The sequence below is a fragment of the Equus quagga genome, chromosome 2 (genome assembly GCF_021613505.1).
Source record: "Equus quagga isolate Etosha38 chromosome 2, UCLA_HA_Equagga_1.0, whole genome shotgun sequence".
In the NCBI taxonomy this organism is placed as follows: Eukaryota; Metazoa; Chordata; class Mammalia; order Perissodactyla; family Equidae; genus Equus; species Equus quagga.
Window position 1 is genome coordinate 172,484,532 of NC_060268.1, and position 17,021 is coordinate 172,501,552.

Sequence of the window (17,021 nt, forward strand, 5' to 3'; positions counted from 1 at the left end):
ACCTGCGACACACGTGCTTGTGGGGATGGCCGAGTCCACCTGCGACAGCTGTTCACGTTCCCTCACATTGTCGCTGCTGTGTCAGGGTGTGATCACAAACCAGTGTGAGTGGATTTCCTCTCATTACTACAGAGACACACCTGTTCCATAGATGCTCCCAAAGCTTTTGCTTACTTATTTATGGAAATGCATAGATCTTAAGTGTTCAGTGCTGTAAGTTTGACAATTTTTGCACCTGTGTAATCACCACCTAAAGCAAGAAAGAGAACATTTCTGTCATTCGTAGTTCCCCCATGCTTCTTACTAGCCAACTTCTCCTACCATTCAACTACGTGCTATTCTGATTTCTATCGCTATTGAATAGTTTTGCCTGTTCTAGAAGTTCATATAAATGGAGTCAACCCTTTGTACTCTTTTGTATCCGTCTTCTTTCACTCAAAATAATGTTTTTGAGTTTCATCCAATTGTTGCATCATTTGCAGTTCATTCCTCTTTATTTCTGAGTAGTTATTCCTTTGTATGAATATTACCACAATGTGTTTATCTGTTCTTCCCAAGATGCTTTTGAGGAAAACTTGTCAGTGGCTCTATGCAGATGTAGTGAGTGTAAACACATTGAGTGAAGAAATGTCTCCTAAATTACACATCTTTATAGGAAGTATGTATTTTACAGTTACGTAGTACTTCTAAACTGTGTACAGTTGAGATCATAAAGGAGGAAGTTGACATTTTTTACTTTTTATTATTAAAATTTAAAATTATATAGGAAAGTAGAGTGAATAGGATGATAGCCAATATTTAGATTTAATTGTAGCTGTTTTGCTGTATTTTTTTCCTTTGGCTCTTAACCTTTTATTTTCTTAAGAATTTTAAAGTAAATTATAGACATCATTTCTTCCTTAAATATTTAGTGTGTGTCTTTAAAAAGGACGTTTCTCTAATCACCACAGTGCTGTTGTTGTGCCTCAGAAATGACTAATCATGCCGTGACACTGAGATAGCATGGTTCGTAGTGATAGCTGATAACTGAACTTTTCCTCAAGGTTGTGTTATGAAATGTTGGTATTTCACAGGAACAGAAAAAAGCAGCATCAGAAAAGAAGGCAGTGATGGCCGCTTCGACAAAAGGACAAGAGGAAAGTGCTCAGAAAGCTAAAGAAATGGCTTCTATCCCCTCAGAATCTAACGGGTCCAAGAGGAAACTTCCAGTTGGTGCTTACGTTTCTTCTATGCATGTTGATTATGAGTCTTTTGAAGTTGGCACTGGACAAGTAAGTTTACATATTGATGAGGGCTGTGTATTTTATGTTGGAATCACATATTTTTATTATTTGGATTGGCTTTAAGTTCTTGAAATATTTATTTAACATTTATGGGGGAGTGAAGAAAACTGATTTTCTCTTAATAAAAATTGTATGCTTCTTTCATAATGTTCAGAATAAGGGATTGAATGTGTACTGAACATGTATTCTAACATTTGAAATTGTCTTTATTTCAGTTTTTCCACCACTCGTAATTTTGTGGCGTTAGTCTCCCATAGCCTGTAGCAACAGAAATGGTGATAGTTAGAAAATTATATTCACAATATACTTAAGTTTCTGTGAGAGAAACTTGCTGCATTCACTCAACTTATGTGTTTTAGTATTCACAATTCTTCCCTTAGGGAAAAATTCCTATAAAAATTGACCAAGTAGTTGATCATGCTGTGTTTAATAATATACTTTAATATACTTGTATCTCAGTGGCTTAAAAGTATTGAAATCTTTTTAGACAATGGTACTTTCAGTGTATTTATAGTTGTGCATGTAAGGTTCCATTGTCATAAGTGTGTTCATGACTGATTTAAAGAAGGCAGAAAATGAACATGGATGTTTGCTGTGTGCCTGTTCAAGCTTTTAAGCCCGATTCATCGATAAGGATTGTATTTTAAAAATCTCTCTCTCTTTTTAAACATGAGCAAACTTGAACAGATTCTAGCAAATAAAGGCAGATATTTCCTCACCTAACTGTGAAGGATCAGAGTGTAGAAGATTTGTGGAACGAGAGGCTCCATGCCACCAGGACACTGTCACTGCATGCCCCTCTCTGGGAGTTGACTTTCTTCTTAAAACTGGAACTATGGGTGTCGGTGGCCCTTCGCTCATCTCCTTCCAGCTTTGGGACCACAGAGGAAAAGGAATCTCCCCAGAGAGGTCCAGTCAGGGCAACTTCAAGGAGAGATTTTACTTGACCTGGTTTAAGTCACAAGACCATTCTGGACCAATTCTCGTTGCCTGGGGAAGGGGGCACAGGCTGATTGACCCAGTGCAGTCACGTGCTCCTCTATGGTGGGTGGGCAGAGGTTGGCAGGCAGGATCTGTTACCCAGAGGGTTGTTGGGCAGTCCAAACAATAGCCCCCGTGTGCATCATTCACTGCCAGAAAGCCGAGAAATACTGATCAAGCAAAAGAGTGAAAAAATAATCTCGTCATCTCCTTTAGCAGAACTCAGCACTGTTAACTGTTTGACAAGGCCTTCTAGACTTTTATTTGAGCATATATTTACATATTTTAACAAAAATGGGAAAATACATATAATGTTTTGCTAAAACATTATTACTGCTGGGGCTGGCCTGGTGGTGCAGCGGTTAAGTTCACACGTTCCGCTTCGGCGGCCCGGGGTTCGCTGGTTTGGATCCTGGGTGGGGACAGGGCACCGCTTGTCAAGCCATGCTGTGGTAGCTATCCTACGTATAAAGTAGAGGAAGATGGGCATGGATGTTAGCTCAGGGCCAGCCTTCCTCAGCATAAAGAGGAGGATTGGCAGCAGATGTTAGCTCAGGGCTAATCTTCCTCAAAAAAAAAAAAAAAAAACATTATTACTGCTGTTTTCAAACAGTATTTTATGAATATATTCCCATGTCAATAAATATTTCTCTACAACTTCATTTTTAATGACTGGTATGTTTCACTGTTTGGAAAGATAATGATTTTTTCTGCCATTTACTGTTATTGGATGTATTAATGTTCTAGAGCTGCCATAACAAAATACCACAAACTGGGTGGCTTACAACGGCAGAAATGTATTGTCTCACACTTCCGGAGGCGGGAAGTCCCAGATCTACGTGTCAGCAGGGCCACGCTCCTCCGAAACTTAGAGAGGAGACTCCTTCCTTGCCTCTTCCTAGCTCCTGGTGACCTGCCACGTGTTCCTCGGCTTGCAGCTACATTGCTCCCGTCCTCCATGTCACATGGCGTCCTCTGTGTCTTCACGTCATCTTCCCTCCGTGTGTGTCTGTCTCTGTGTCCAAGTTTCCCCTTTTTATAATAACGTCAGTCATATTGGATTAGGGCCCACCCTAAAGACCTTGTTTTAACTTGATTACCACTGTCAAGACCCTCTTTCCAAAGAAGATCTGAGATACTGGTAGCTATCTTTTTTGTGGGGGACACAGTTCACCCATAACATTGGACATCTAGGCAGTTTCTGATTTTTCGCTCTTTGAAGCAATCCAGTGATGAACAGTTGTAAACCCATTTTCTGTGCACATTCTTTATTATTTCTTTCAGTTACATAAGTAGAAGTGGGATAGCTGGGCCAAAGGATGTGCACTTCAGAATTTTGGTAGTTACTTCTACTTGCCCCTGGAAAGGTTGTGCCAGTTTACACTCCCAGTGGCAGTTTATAAGATTGCCCGTTTCTTTCACTAGAATTGGTATTTTCCTTCTCCTTTAAAAATATGTAGTATTCTTACGTTTGTAACTTTCTTCTAGAGAAATAATTTTCTACATGAAGATAGGAGATTTTTACTTTCTTTTTAGGATTTTATTTATATCTCTGATAATTTTATAGGGAAAATGGTATCTTACTGTGTTTCTTTGAACACTAGAGAGGTTAGATATTTTCTCGTATATTTTTTAGGCATTTTTATTTTGTGAAGTGATAGTTTTACCTATTTTTCTATTGAGTTTCTTTTATCTTTACTGATATTTAAGAGTTCTTTACATGTTAGGGATGTTAGCCCTATGTCATATATGTTGTAAATACTTTTCCCAGTTTGTAATTTTTGTCTTAATTTTCTTTTTCCTTCTTTTTTTTCTTGGAGCTGGGGGAAAAAGCATAATCTTGAGAGCATCTCCTATGTGGCCCTAATTAGTAGCAAAAACTATTGAATTTGCGGATATAAGGGCAAGCTGAGGGATGTGAAGTCTAGACTTGGTTAGAAGGGGCAGCCTAGTGTAGTAGAAGGAGCGTTGGATTTGGCATTAGAAGTCTTCATTCTGCCACTCACTGGCTGTGTGCTGTTGCGTAAGTGACGTCACCTATCTGAGCTTCACTGCCTTCATGTGAGAAGCGGGCATGATTCTGGCCGTACCTCCCTCGTTCAGTGAACCTGTCTTAAGCGCTTGGATTATGTCATTCATTGTTCTTCGCGCTCAGGATACTGAAATGATGACGACACACATCCTGCCACTGAGCAACAAATGGAAGAGCTTTGTGAACGGCAGAGTGCTACATGAGTGTAGGCACTTTCTCTTAGTCTGGGCAGTTCTCCCTGAGCTGAGAGCCTACGTGCAGGCTGCTCTCAAACAGAGGCTCTTTTGGGACAAGTCATTTTTCTAATGGAAAGAAATTTGCCTTAACACGTGAGGATGGTAGTTAAAATAGAAGTAACAGTCTTTGGGTGCTTAAAGATGCCACGCTCTGTGCTAAGCACTTTTTGTGGATTAGGTTATTTATTTTTCAATCACGTTATGAGTTTGGCATTGTTATGATTGCCATTTTATAGAAGAGGAAGGTGAGGCTGAGGCAAGAGAGGTTAAGAAACTTGCCCCAGGTCGTACAGTAAGGAGTGGAGCCAGGATCCAAACCCAGGCAGTTTGAGTCTAGAATCTGCAGTTTTAAGCACATTTCTAACTATAATAAATATAATATTTACTATTTACTGTATATATTATGCTATACAACAAGTAAAAGTATAGCCAGAGGTTGTGATAGTCTATAAAGATTTTAAAGGGGCCGGCCCCATGCCGAGTGGTTAAGTCTGTGCACTCCGCTTCCAAGCGGCCCAGGGTTTCACAAGTTCAGATCCTGGGGGTGGACTTGGCATCATTTGTCAGGCCATGATGAAGCGGCATCCTACATGCCACAACTAGAAGGACTCACAACTAAAAAATATACAACTATGTACTGGAGGTATTTGGGGAGAAAAAGCAAAAAAAAAAAAAGAAGGTTGGCAGCAGTTGTTAGCTCATGTGCCAATCTTTAAAAACAAAAAGATTTTAAAGAGGAATTTTTTAATCCTTTGGCGCCAGCAGCAGCTGTCCGTGTCAGTGATTATAAGCATCATAAGCCACACCTTGAGGGGCACTATCTGTGTTGGGATGTTTTCAATTAAGTGCAGTTCCAGCTTGAACTTTGGAATTTTGTATTATGTGACATTGGAATGAGCATCTTTTATTGTTTTTTGATTCTTTCTAGGTTTCTGTTGTTTACAACTCATTAGACTTTGAACCAGAGATTTTCTTTGCCTTGGGATCTCCAATTGGTATGTTTCTTACTATTCGAGGAGTGCACAGGATAGATGAGAACTATAGGCTTCCCACCTGTAAGGGATTCTTCAATATTTATCATCCAGTGAGTGAATTAAATTTGTTTCCTATTTTGAAGAGCACCTGTCCTCTTTATCCTAATAGATTCTCAGATTCTTATTTCCTGGGAATTAGTACTGATTTTGATTTTGTACAACTCAGGTGGCTGTCCTAATAGATATAGTATGATGCTTTCCTGTAAGTTTTTCTACCGAAAAGCCTTTGTCAAGGAAATAATTCTGTTGCTTTGCTTGTGAAGTAATTTTACTCACAAACTTGAAAGTTATAATTTGAATAATGTGTGAAAGAAAAATCAAAATCTCTGGTTTCCCAGTTGTCTCTTTTCTCACCCAAGATATATAACTCAAAATAAAACAGCTTTTCATAAATTTCTAATTCTTCTATTTATAGCTTGATCCAGTGGCCTATAGATTAGAACCTATGATTGTTCCAGATTTGGACCTAAAAGCAGTTCTCATTCCACATCATAAAGGCAGAAAAAGACTTCATTTAGGTAAAAAGCAAATACTATAAAAACTTCCTTCCTGTCATTTTGTAATCTGTCATTTGTAATGAATTATGAAAATTTTAACACAAAGTCCTTTCTGACAGAATTAATGTTATTTGAGTGCTTACTATGTTTGGAACCTGTTTACTAAATATTTGGAGGAGCTATAAAGAAAGTTATGAATGCGTTCCTTCTCCATGATTACTTTCTCCTTGATAACATTCTAACTGTTGAAATAATTAGGAATGGGGGAAGTTGGTAATAAAGTGATGAGATGCATAGATTTTAATAGGATTTTGTTATAATTTTTGGAATTGGGAAGCAGAATAACATTTGGACTAATGACCAAACCATCAAGAAATAAATTTGATGTTATCTAAGTCAAGTGAGCATTGTTAGTTTCTTGCTAACTAGACAGTTTTTTCTATTAAAAAAATTCATTAAGCGTTATGGATTGATAACAATTCCAAGTAGGGTTTAGGTTTCTCTTATGCCTATTAATGATGTATGTTACTTATCTATAGATTTAAAAAGTTGGGTGGAAGGGATGGGAGTGCAAAGGAGGAGAGAGGGAAAAGTGGTCATGCAGTCTTATTTTAAAAGTGTTTCCTTCTTTTTTGCTTACTTCATGCTTTTTAAAAATACTTAACTTTTTTGAAGTTAAAATGAGAAATTTGGTACTCGAAGACCTTGAATTAAAATATGATTTATTAGACAAAAGTAGAAAAGGTGAAGGGGCAGGAGTTTCTTCATTTTTAAATTGGAAGTTTAAATTGTGGTTATATCAGAATCTCGACTTCTCAAAATGATTTCCACGTTACAGATGAGAAAAGTCATCATTTTAATCTTGTAGGCCCATATTTTAACTTACAGTTAAAAAAACCCCACATGACTGTGCTTACATTTTCATGGTATTTGAACTCCTTTTTTTTTTGGAGGGAGGAAGTTGATAGGTTTTGGCTGGATCAAGTTTAGTCATTAAAAAAATTGACAGAATAAGATTCTTCAAAACATTTGAACATGCTGCGAGTTCTTGGCTGATAAACTCTGTATATTTGACATTTAAAAGAGGAATAAGAGGTCTTATCCTGTCTGAGAAAATAGTATTAACTTTTGTTTTAATTTTTGTTGTGCAGAATTTTACCCGTGACCAATAACTTGATATGTCATCTTAATTTCTTTAGAGTTGAAAGAAAGTCTCTCTCGTATGGGATCTGATTTGAAGCAGGGTTTTATTAGCTCTCTGAAAAGTGCTTGGCAGACGTTAAATGAATTTGCCCGCGCTCATACCTCTTCAACTCAGTTGCAAGAAGAATTAGAGAAGGTAGCCAATCAAATCAAAGAAGAGGAAGAAAAGCAAGTAGTTGAAGGTAAATGTGACATTTGAGGCATTTTCCAGTACAAATGTTACTTGTGAACATCACACTTATAAATTACTTAATGATGCTTTTCCATTCTAGTCTTCCTGGTTAAAATGCAGAGGCTCTTCCTGTAAAGGAAGATCTGTGTAGATAATCTGTACTTCAGAATGCATGTCATCTTTTTTTACTAGGTTTTTGCCTAAGTTACTGAGCTGTTTACTCTGCAATCTTAGAATTTTGTTGAGATTCAGAAGCCAGAGTGGAATGTCAGAGTTGAGAGGCGAGTTTGTATTCAGGCATTTTGAAGACCCACTCTGAGAAACTATCTTGCTGATTCTGTTGTTGAATGAGCTGTGCCCACTGTGGACTTCACATGCAATGTCAGGTCGTTGTGCCGTGATGTTTTCGACTTTTTCAGATTCTAATTCTATTTCCTTTCTTTCTACAATGCTCTCTCACCCCTTTTCTTCAAAACTTCTGTCAGCTCGTTGGCTCTTTCTCCTCTCTCTCGAGTAACCAGCCCCTCTTCCCCTGGCTCTTTGGAGGAATGGGAAGTGAGCCTGGTAGCTCCTCAGGTTGCTACGTGTGTCAAGCAGTGTTCTCATTGAGCCCAGAGAGTCAGCTAAAGTCAAAGGATAATGATTAAGTGATTGACTTTGATATTGAAATGGTTTAAATTCTAGCAGAAAAGATTGTTGAAAGTCCAGATTTTTCCAAGGATGAGGACTACTTAGGAAAGGTTGGAATGCTAAATGGAGGCCGCCGAATTGACTACGTCCTTCAAGAAAAGCCAATAGAGAGTTTTAATGAATATCTTTTTGCTCTTCAGAGTCACTTATGCTACTGGTAAGTATTTTCATCTTTGATAACATTCGCATGGCCTTTAGGTGCTAGCACATTCAGCAGTTTTAGACTCTTTTGCTGATTTATCATTTGTTATGGAATATTAATTTGAATGCCCGTATACTCAAAATCAATATTTTCCCCCTTTAGTTTAGTTTCCACAAGGTGGCAGTATGTCATCTGCCTTTGGCCAGAGGCCTTTGGTTCTTGCACACTGCTGTTGTAGGGATGGCTTTCACAGAATGCGAGTGGTAGGGCCTTTGAAAAGCCATCCTTTCATATATCCCCCTGTCAACAAGGAGAATTGCAACACAGTTATTTTGGAGCTGAATGGTATCCATCCAGTTTTTAAGGACAGCGCTGAGATTACACTACTTTTCATTCGCCCTTCTCAGGTAGGGTAGAGGGGAACGAAAGCAGCGCTTTCCACCTTTATGCACAGAGGTTAATTTATCCTAATTGTCTCTTAAGTAAATATTCGTTTCTTTTTGATAGGGAATCTGAAGATACTGCCCTGTTATTACTTAAAGAAATTTACCGAACAATGAACATTAGTCCAGAACAGCCCCAGCATTGATTGGACTTCACTTTCACTGTGTGAGTTTATCTTACTTTGTGTATAAAGTCTGAATGTTTTATTTGGAAGTCTTTTGATGGAGTTGATGTTGACTGTAATTTTCTTTTTTCCGTTTCTTCTGTTTTTTAAAAAAATTCAGAATACAGACATTAAAGAAGAGAATTGCTTTGCAGTCTACATTTCTGACTTGCTAAACAGTCTATTTCTGCATAGAATTTGAGTTCTTTTATTTTCATTTTCTTTTTAAAATAGATTCCCAGGAATGTCAGTTAGGGATTCCTTTGTTTGTTGGTAACAGAACCAGATTCATATTACCTTAAACAAATAGAGGTTTATTTTCCTTATGTAACTGGAAGCGTTCGTCTGTTGAACGATGCCCCCGGACACCCAGGTTTTTGCATCTTTTCACCTGCATGTTGGCTCTTTCTGCCTCATAGTTACAAGATGGCTCCCATAGTTCCAGAAAGCATATCTACAGTCAAAGCGTAAAGGGGGCGGGGAGAGCAGTATTGCTTATATATCCCTTTTAACTAGGAAAGCAAAAGCATGTCCAGAAATTCACTCATGCCTGTTGACTAAGCCTATGTCCCATGTCTCCCCTTAACCCCAAGTTGCATGAACGATTGTAAAAGTTTTGTTTTAATCATTCCCAGTCTTTATAGAGGGAAGGAATGGAGAAAGGGGTTAAACCTATGATGAATGAGCCATGCTGTAAGTCGACCCCACTCTGTATTCCTCTCTGTCCTCCTCAGACACCTGACACCTATTTTTCCTCACTAAATTATGCATCACTTTAAAAACTAGGTAATGTGTTTTTTTAAAAGTTAGAAATTTTAAGGCCTTTGAAAGAGTGAAATACAAAGTAGTGAGCTCTCAATTGCTGAAATCAAAAGTAGCTCCTGGCACCTTTTGATTTTCTAATATTATATAAGTTCAACCTTCCTTTTCTTATTTTCTGAGAGAGAACCATTTTTAGTAGGATTTCCTTACAGTAATTTTCCTGAGCATGTCCAACAAAATATCTATGCATGTTAAAATAAAGGGATCTCATTAAATATATTGTTCTTCAACTTAATGTTTTTGATCAACCATATAGCTTGCACAGCTTTCCATATTAGCTTGTGTAGCTAGTTTTCATTCTCTTTAACGGTTACATAGTAATCCACTGTATGGCTACATCCCATCTTATTTAGCCAGTTTCCTGTTAATAGACATTTAGATCATTTCCTAATGTATATTAAGGAGTCTTAGTTAATCGAGTAGGTAAGAGGTCTGAAGAACTATTTTATAATCAGACTCTTGATACAGTTTTATCAGTTCTCAAGATTTCTGATATTATAATATTAAAGTAAACTAAATGTAATGGCAAAAGCTACCACAGTCCAGATTTTCAGTTATTCATAGTTATTCAAGTGGTTGACAAGTATTTATTGAGTACCTGCTGTGTACCAGGCACCAGTTTTCATGCTGGGGATAAGTGGTAAACAAGATGCATTCTCACTTTTAAGGAAATTATTTTCTACTGTGAGCAGATCGACAGTAAAGCTGTACTCTACCCCATAAATGAATTTCAGATATTGATAGGTTCTGTGGAGAAGATAAAATAGGAGGATGTGGAGAGTGATGGGGTTGCTTCTGGGAAAGCCTTGCTGGGTTGATGACATTGGAGTTGCAGTGTGAGGGCTGAGAAGGAGGTGGACGTCTGAAGCTATGGGGAGAACAATCCAAGCAGAAAGAAGGGCAGCTGCAAAGGTTGTGAGATGGAAGCAGGCATGTACTGTGTTTAAGGAACAGAAAGCAGACCAGTGTAGCCAGAGGGCTACGCTGAAGGGGAGGTGGAGGGAGATGAGTCATACAGGTGCGTGGGCCTGATTGTGAGTGATCTGGTAAGGCATTCACATTTCACTCTAAGTGTAATGGAAACAGTGGACGTTTTTCAGAAGAGGAGTGTATGATTTGGTCTATACTTTAGAAAGATTGCTCTGGGTATTGGGTGGAGGATAGACAGTTGGGCAAGAATGGTGAAAGGGAAAAGAGTTAAGAGGCTGGTGGTGACCTTGACTAGGGGTATAGTGGGAGGAATGGTCAGAGATGATTGAATTCAGATCTATTTTGGAGGTACAGTTTCAGACTTAGGATGAATTTATTGTGGGGTATGAGGGAAAGAGAGTTAAGGATGACTCGGGATTTTGATGTGAGCAACTGGGGGGATGGTGGTACCTTTTCGTGGGAGGGAGCAGGGCTTTGGGGGAATAAGGGGGCTTTGGAATGAGTAGTTCTGTTGTGTCAAGTCAGTAGTTGATGATGTTGGTCTGAAGCTCAGAAGAAAGCTAAGAGCTAAAGATGATAACTTCAGACTCATCAGCATATACTTGCCATTTGAAGCCACCCACTGGGCGCGGTCACCTAGGAGGAGTCTGTAGGTGGAGAAGAGAAGGGGTCTGTGCAGAAGGAGGAGCCAATAAAGTGAAAGAAAATCCAGGGGCTTGTCATCTCCAGGAAGGTGAGAGAAGATTGCTTCAACGAGAGAGCAATCAGCCGTGTCAGGTGCTGCTGAGAGGCCAAGTACGAGGAGGACCAAGAATTGCCCATTGGCTTGAGGAGGATGTAGGACATCATTGGTGACCTTGAGCAAAGCTGTTTTCGTGTCATGACAGAGGGAAAGTGTGTTGAGGAGGGGTAAGGGATCAGAGAGAAGAGTTTTGCTATGAAGGGTGATAGAAAAAAGACAGGGGGACATTTCATGATATTAAGGGGTGTGTGTTTGCTGATGACAGTGATACATTATTGAGGGAGAAATGGGTAATGCGAGAGCAAAAGGAGATCATTGTTGAGGGAAATACTTGCAAAGGCAGTGCAGGCTGGGGCCGGGGCAAAGGGAAGGGCCCAGCCTCAGAAAAGGAGCAGGGGTGCATCTTTCATGGTGCTGGAGGAGGGCAGAGTGGGCACAGGGATGGAGAGTGGGCGAAATTGTGGGAAGAGGCGGGGTTCTCTGGTTACTTGAGTGTCCTCTCTGAAGTGTGTGAGAAGAAGGTCACCAGTCCAGGGCTTGTGGGAGGCGTGAGGAGAGAGGAGCAGAATGATACTCATCTCAGAGCGTGGAGACGGGAGTTTACCAACAAAGAGTGGTAGGATTGTCCTGCAGGCTCGAATGTGCATTTGATATTTGGTCATAAATTTGAAGTGACTACAGTGAGCACAATTGCCTGACTTCTCTGGCCACTTGCCCGCTACTTGGGTGAGGTTTCAGAGTGAGCAGACACTTGGGTTTACTAGGGTTAGGGTTTTGCCAGGTGAGCGAGACAGAAGACAGAGGAGCTAAGGGGGGATGGAGAGCGAAAAAAGAAAGAGGTCCATGACAGGGTGAGGCCAGAGAATCGCAGGAGAGAGGCGCACCCTAGTGAGTGAGCCAAGGCTGGGATGGGAGGTTTGAAGTGGGGATCGCTGAGGCAGCGCAGGGCCTCGCCGTGTCGTAGGATCCAACGTCACAGGACCCAGTGTGGGGGCTGTTACATCTGCTAAACAAGTGCTCTGTGTGCTGCAAAAGCAATTTAAAAAAGGATGCAATAATAGTGCCTCATACAGAAACCTTAGAAAATAGGTAGACTGTTTTTGTTTCTTATTAACTTAGAATTATGATATTTAAAGATACTAACCTTTGTCATTGCAAATGTTTTTTCCAGTTTGCCATTGCCTTTTCTTTTTGCTTGTGCTTTGGATTTGGGGGAGGGAGATGTGGAGAGCGTTTTTTGAAATATGTAGGCCAGTCTTTTAAGGTTAGTATTTAGATAATTAGATTTATTTTCTTTTAGTTTTAAATGGTTTTGTTTTTCATTTGACTTTATAGTTTAGAAGAATACGGTATAAAGAAGGATTTAGCTTTTTTCTTAGTTAATCTTTTTTGCCTGTGCTGTCTATTGAATAATATATCCTTTGTCGTTGGTTTGATGTTTTTATTATATGCTGTTATTTGACATTTTTTATCATATGCCCGATATTTATTTTCTAGGCTTTCTGACATCTCTTCCGTTGACTTATTTATCTGCCACATTTTACTGATTTCAAGTCAAATATTTTCCACATTTTAGCATCTTTAAAATTGGGATGCATCTTAAAATCACCTGTTGCCTGGGTGGAAGTTGAGTTCTTCCCAAGATGGTCTGTATTTTCTTCTGCCAGTCACTAGGGGGCGCTACCAATCTGAGTCGGCCTCAGCTAATTTCTCTGCTTGAGATTTTCTTGGGCTACACTGGTAGTGTGAATCCAGACCATGAAATTTGCAGGTCTTGTCCCATTTTCAAGGAAGAGGTGTGGAGACTTCTTTGCCATCCCTTCTGCGAGAAGAGATATTTTTCTTATCCCTCATTGAGGCTGTAGCCATTTGTTGTCCTCCTTTTTATGAGAGTCTGTCTCCTTTTAGACTCCCTATCCTGAGCATCTTTTCTTTGCATGGTACATGAAATAATGGTCTGCCTTACAATTGATGGTTTATTATATTCAGTGAAATATGGTGTTTAATAATTCTAACTTTATAGTTTTGACTATCTGGCAGTGCAAGTTGTTGCTATACCATAATCTTGGCTATTATTCCAAAAGAATTTTGAAGTGATTTAAGTTCCCATGACATATTCTCGCCACAAAAGAAACAAAACCCAAACAGTATAGTCCTAGGATTTTAATATCACCTACTATGAAAAACTAAGAACTTTTCATTTCACACGTAAATTTGTTCAGTGTTCATTGTTTTATTTCTTCTTACACTTGGTTGTAAAATTTAGGCAAGGACTTAAGTTACTAATACTGTACTAATACTATAAAATAATTAATTTAAAATATTAACAGTTGTTCTATCATGATTCATTCAAGTATAGATCAGTTTTGCTGAATAATTCTTTTGGGTTTATCTCCTTTAGTCCTTTTTAAAATTGTTCTTTAGAAAGCCTCAGATTAACTTAGCAAAAATTTGACTTTTTACTTTCTGTGCTGATTTTGTTAGGAAGATGCTCATGCTAGTCAATCTCCCTGAAGGTCGCCTGCTGCCTGCATCCTGTCGGAGGGCCTGTCTGATGCCCGGGGACCTGTGCTCACAGGGCGCGTGCCGCAGAGGCCCTTTGCAGTGTGTTTGGTCCAGTTGAGCGCCTGGCAGTGTGTTGTTTTCCTTCAGAAAGAAACAGCAGTGCGCTGTTGTATTCTTGCTGTAAGTTTGTGAAGTTCACCAGGGATCCTTTCTTCTTTTAAAGACTTCCTTATCTTTTCAGAGAGTTGCAGTACGATTACGTTGCTGAGAAGATCCTCAGAGGACGTTCCCAGCTTGCTCCTGTGACGGGTGACAGAGAAGTGATTCATCGACAGTTGCTCAGATGTGATTCTCAGATGTAGGGATTCATTTTAAAGAAAACATACCGAACAAAAAGACAGTGAAAAACCAGTACCACATTTGGACAGAAGAGACGAGAAATGTAATCATCACAATGATGCAGTTAAAAATTCCTCTGATCAGTTTAGTTGTACAGTTGTCAAAGTAATGTGTGATATCAACGAAGAAATACCTGTAGCATGCAGACGTTTGTTTCTGTTTCTTAAAAAATTATTGTCAGTAGGCTATTAAACTTGCATTTTTTTAAATTAATGTAGTATGTTCTTTCATTCAAGTATGGACTTCTTGAGAAACTATAGTAATACGATTTTTAAAAAATTTATGTTCTTGTTTAAATGTGAATTGTAGTTTTGAGCTGCTTTAATGCAGGGTCATTTGTATTTGTTAAGAGGAAGTAACCAAGGGCACTTATTCCAAGTAGAATCTGAGCTTCTTCTGGAGCTTTCGGGCTGTTGCTGAGAGCATGGCTGTGGGAGGAAGTGAACTGTCTCCTGCTGCCCAGATGTCCTGGGAAGCCTTCTCCCAGCTTGCCTGTTCCTACCCGGAGGGCGCAGCGACGGGAGGGGTTCCATCTCCTCTAACGTAGCCGTGCGGTCGCCTCACTGCTGAGGTTCCAGTTGAAGTGAGAACCAAAGTAGAGTTTGTTTGGTTTTGGGGTTTGTTGCTTTGTATTAATTTCACTTATACCAAAGTGTTTGAAAGTATGAAATGTATTGTTTCTAGACTATAAATCTACTTCACGAAAAGACTGTTCTGTAATATTTCACTTTGTTTTACTATAGCTTCAAATTATCTGAAAATAGTTTCCTAATACTACATGGGAATGCTGAATTTCCTTCTTTTGTTATGCAGTAGAAACATTTTACACTGTTTACATAGTTCTCATGGAACATAGAATCTTTTGAAAGCAACATATGATACACATTTTTTGTGTATATATTCTAATTAGTGTGAATAAAACTGTAACATCAATGCATTTTTTTAAGCAGCCAACTTCTGTATTTCTCTTGTCTTCTTTAAAAGTATTCCTATGAGTTCAGCGTTTCTTTACTTTTCATTCTCAATACCTGCTATATATAGTTAATATGTAGCATTTGCTCCTAATAATAGAATTAAGACAGTAGAATTGTAGAGCTGCGGTGGACCCCAGACAGTATATTCCACCCACCTCATTCTGCAGCTGAGGACATGACACTGAGAGCCTTTCTCAGGCTGCTTGGGGGCAGATCTGGGCTGGAGTACAGTTTCACTGACTCCCTTTTGGCCTTCATTTCTCTACACCAGTACTACTATTTTTCACTTAATTTCCCCAAACTAATCAAATAAAGAACAATGAAGGTTATTTATGTATATTTTAATAAAATCCAGTTTGATTTTTCCATTTACAAGTGGTTGTGTCTGCGTTATTGAGCCTGCATTTTCTGAGCATCGGGCAGAGGAGAAGGAATACCTAAACCAATGTCCGTGGAAGAGACGTGTGCCAGCTGAGCTTCAGGAATCTTGTGATTTTAACACTTAGGGGAAACATAAATTAGAATTTTTTGGTGACGGCCTGTGGACATATATTTACATCACTCTTCAATTTCTTTAAAAATGGGCCCGGCCCCGTGGCCGAGTGGTAAGTTCACGTGCTCTGCTTCGGCGGCCCAGGGTTTCGCGAGTTCAGATCCTGGGCACGGACATGGCACTGCTCATCAAGCCATGCTGAGGCAGCGTCCCACGTGCCGCAACTAGAGGGACCTACAACTAAAATATACAACTATGTTCAGGGGGGATTTGAGGAGAAAAGCAGGAAAAAAAAATATTGGCAACAGTTGTTAGTTCAGGTGTCAATCTTTAAAAAAACAAAAAAAACGCCACAAAAAATAGGTCCTTTGAGGGCAGAGTCTGCATTTATTAGCATATTGTTCACTATTGTAATCACCACGCCTATCTCAGAGTCTTGTCACATATAAAGCACTTTCCAAATATTTGTTGAATAAAAGAATTAAAAAAAATCGAAAACATTATTTAACACTTGGAAGACCATCCAGATCAGTGGTTTGCAAGTTTTTAAAAGCAGCAGAGGGGCCAGCCCTGATGGCCAAGTGGTTAAGTTCACGTGCTCCCTTTCGGTGGCCCAGGGTTTGCTGGTTTGGATCGTGGGCCTGGACCTTGCGCTGCTCATCAAGCCACACTGTGGTGGCGTCGCACATAGAGGAACTACAATGACCTACAGCTAGGACATAGAACTATGTACTGGGGATTTTGGGGGGTAAAAAAGGAAGATTGACAACGGATGTGAGCTCAGGGCCACTCTTCCTCACCAAAAAAACCAAAAAATCCTTTTTCAAATAAAAACTTTCACCAGATTTTGGTATATAAACTAGATGAGAGTATAGCCGCTGAGTAAAGCTTGACCACCTCCTTTCCCCTAGGAATAGTGCATCTACTCCTGGAAATCTTGCACCCCAGTCCGTAATCTGGATTAATGTTCTCATTTTCCCCAGGTGCAGAAAGTCAAGTTGCTAGTTATTCTGAAAGGGTTTCATGTGCAGAGTTTGGGACAAAAATTCAAAAGCATCGGGCTGGACCTGTGGTGTAGTGGTTAAGTTCAGTGCATTTTGTTCGGCGACCCAGGTTTGAGGGTTTGGATCCTGGGTGCAGACTTACACCACTGGCCAGCGATGCTGTGGCAGCGACGAGTATATAAAGTACCACATATAAAGTACAGGGAGATTGGCATAGATGTTAGCGCAGGGCTAATCTTCCTCAGCAAAAAAAAAAAAAAAAGCGTCTGTATGAA

General features: G+C 39.5%; 1 protein-coding gene across 3 annotated transcripts in view; it reads left to right on the forward strand.

Moving 5' to 3' along the window:
* The window catches only part of SEC23IP (SEC23 interacting protein), a 42,057-nt gene extending 27,569 nt beyond the window's left edge, over nt 1-14,488 (forward strand). For 2 of the 3 annotated variants that reach the window (XM_046653210.1, XM_046653212.1), the window contains exons 13-19: nt 1,074-1,271; nt 5,461-5,616; nt 5,982-6,084; nt 7,263-7,448; nt 8,123-8,285; nt 8,778-8,879; nt 14,118-14,488. In XM_046653210.1, coding sequence (XP_046509166.1) covers nt 1,074-1,271; nt 5,461-5,616; nt 5,982-6,084; nt 7,263-7,448; nt 8,123-8,285; nt 8,778-8,859 — 888 coding nt within the window. In that variant the 3' untranslated portion in view covers nt 8,860-8,879; nt 14,118-14,488. The remainder of the gene's footprint in view (nt 1-1,073; nt 1,272-5,460; nt 5,617-5,981; nt 6,085-7,262; nt 7,449-8,122; nt 8,286-8,777; nt 8,880-14,117) is intronic. The other variant, XM_046653211.1, reaches the window with a different exon arrangement.
* The last annotated feature ends 2,533 nt before the right edge of the window (nt 14,489-17,021 follow it).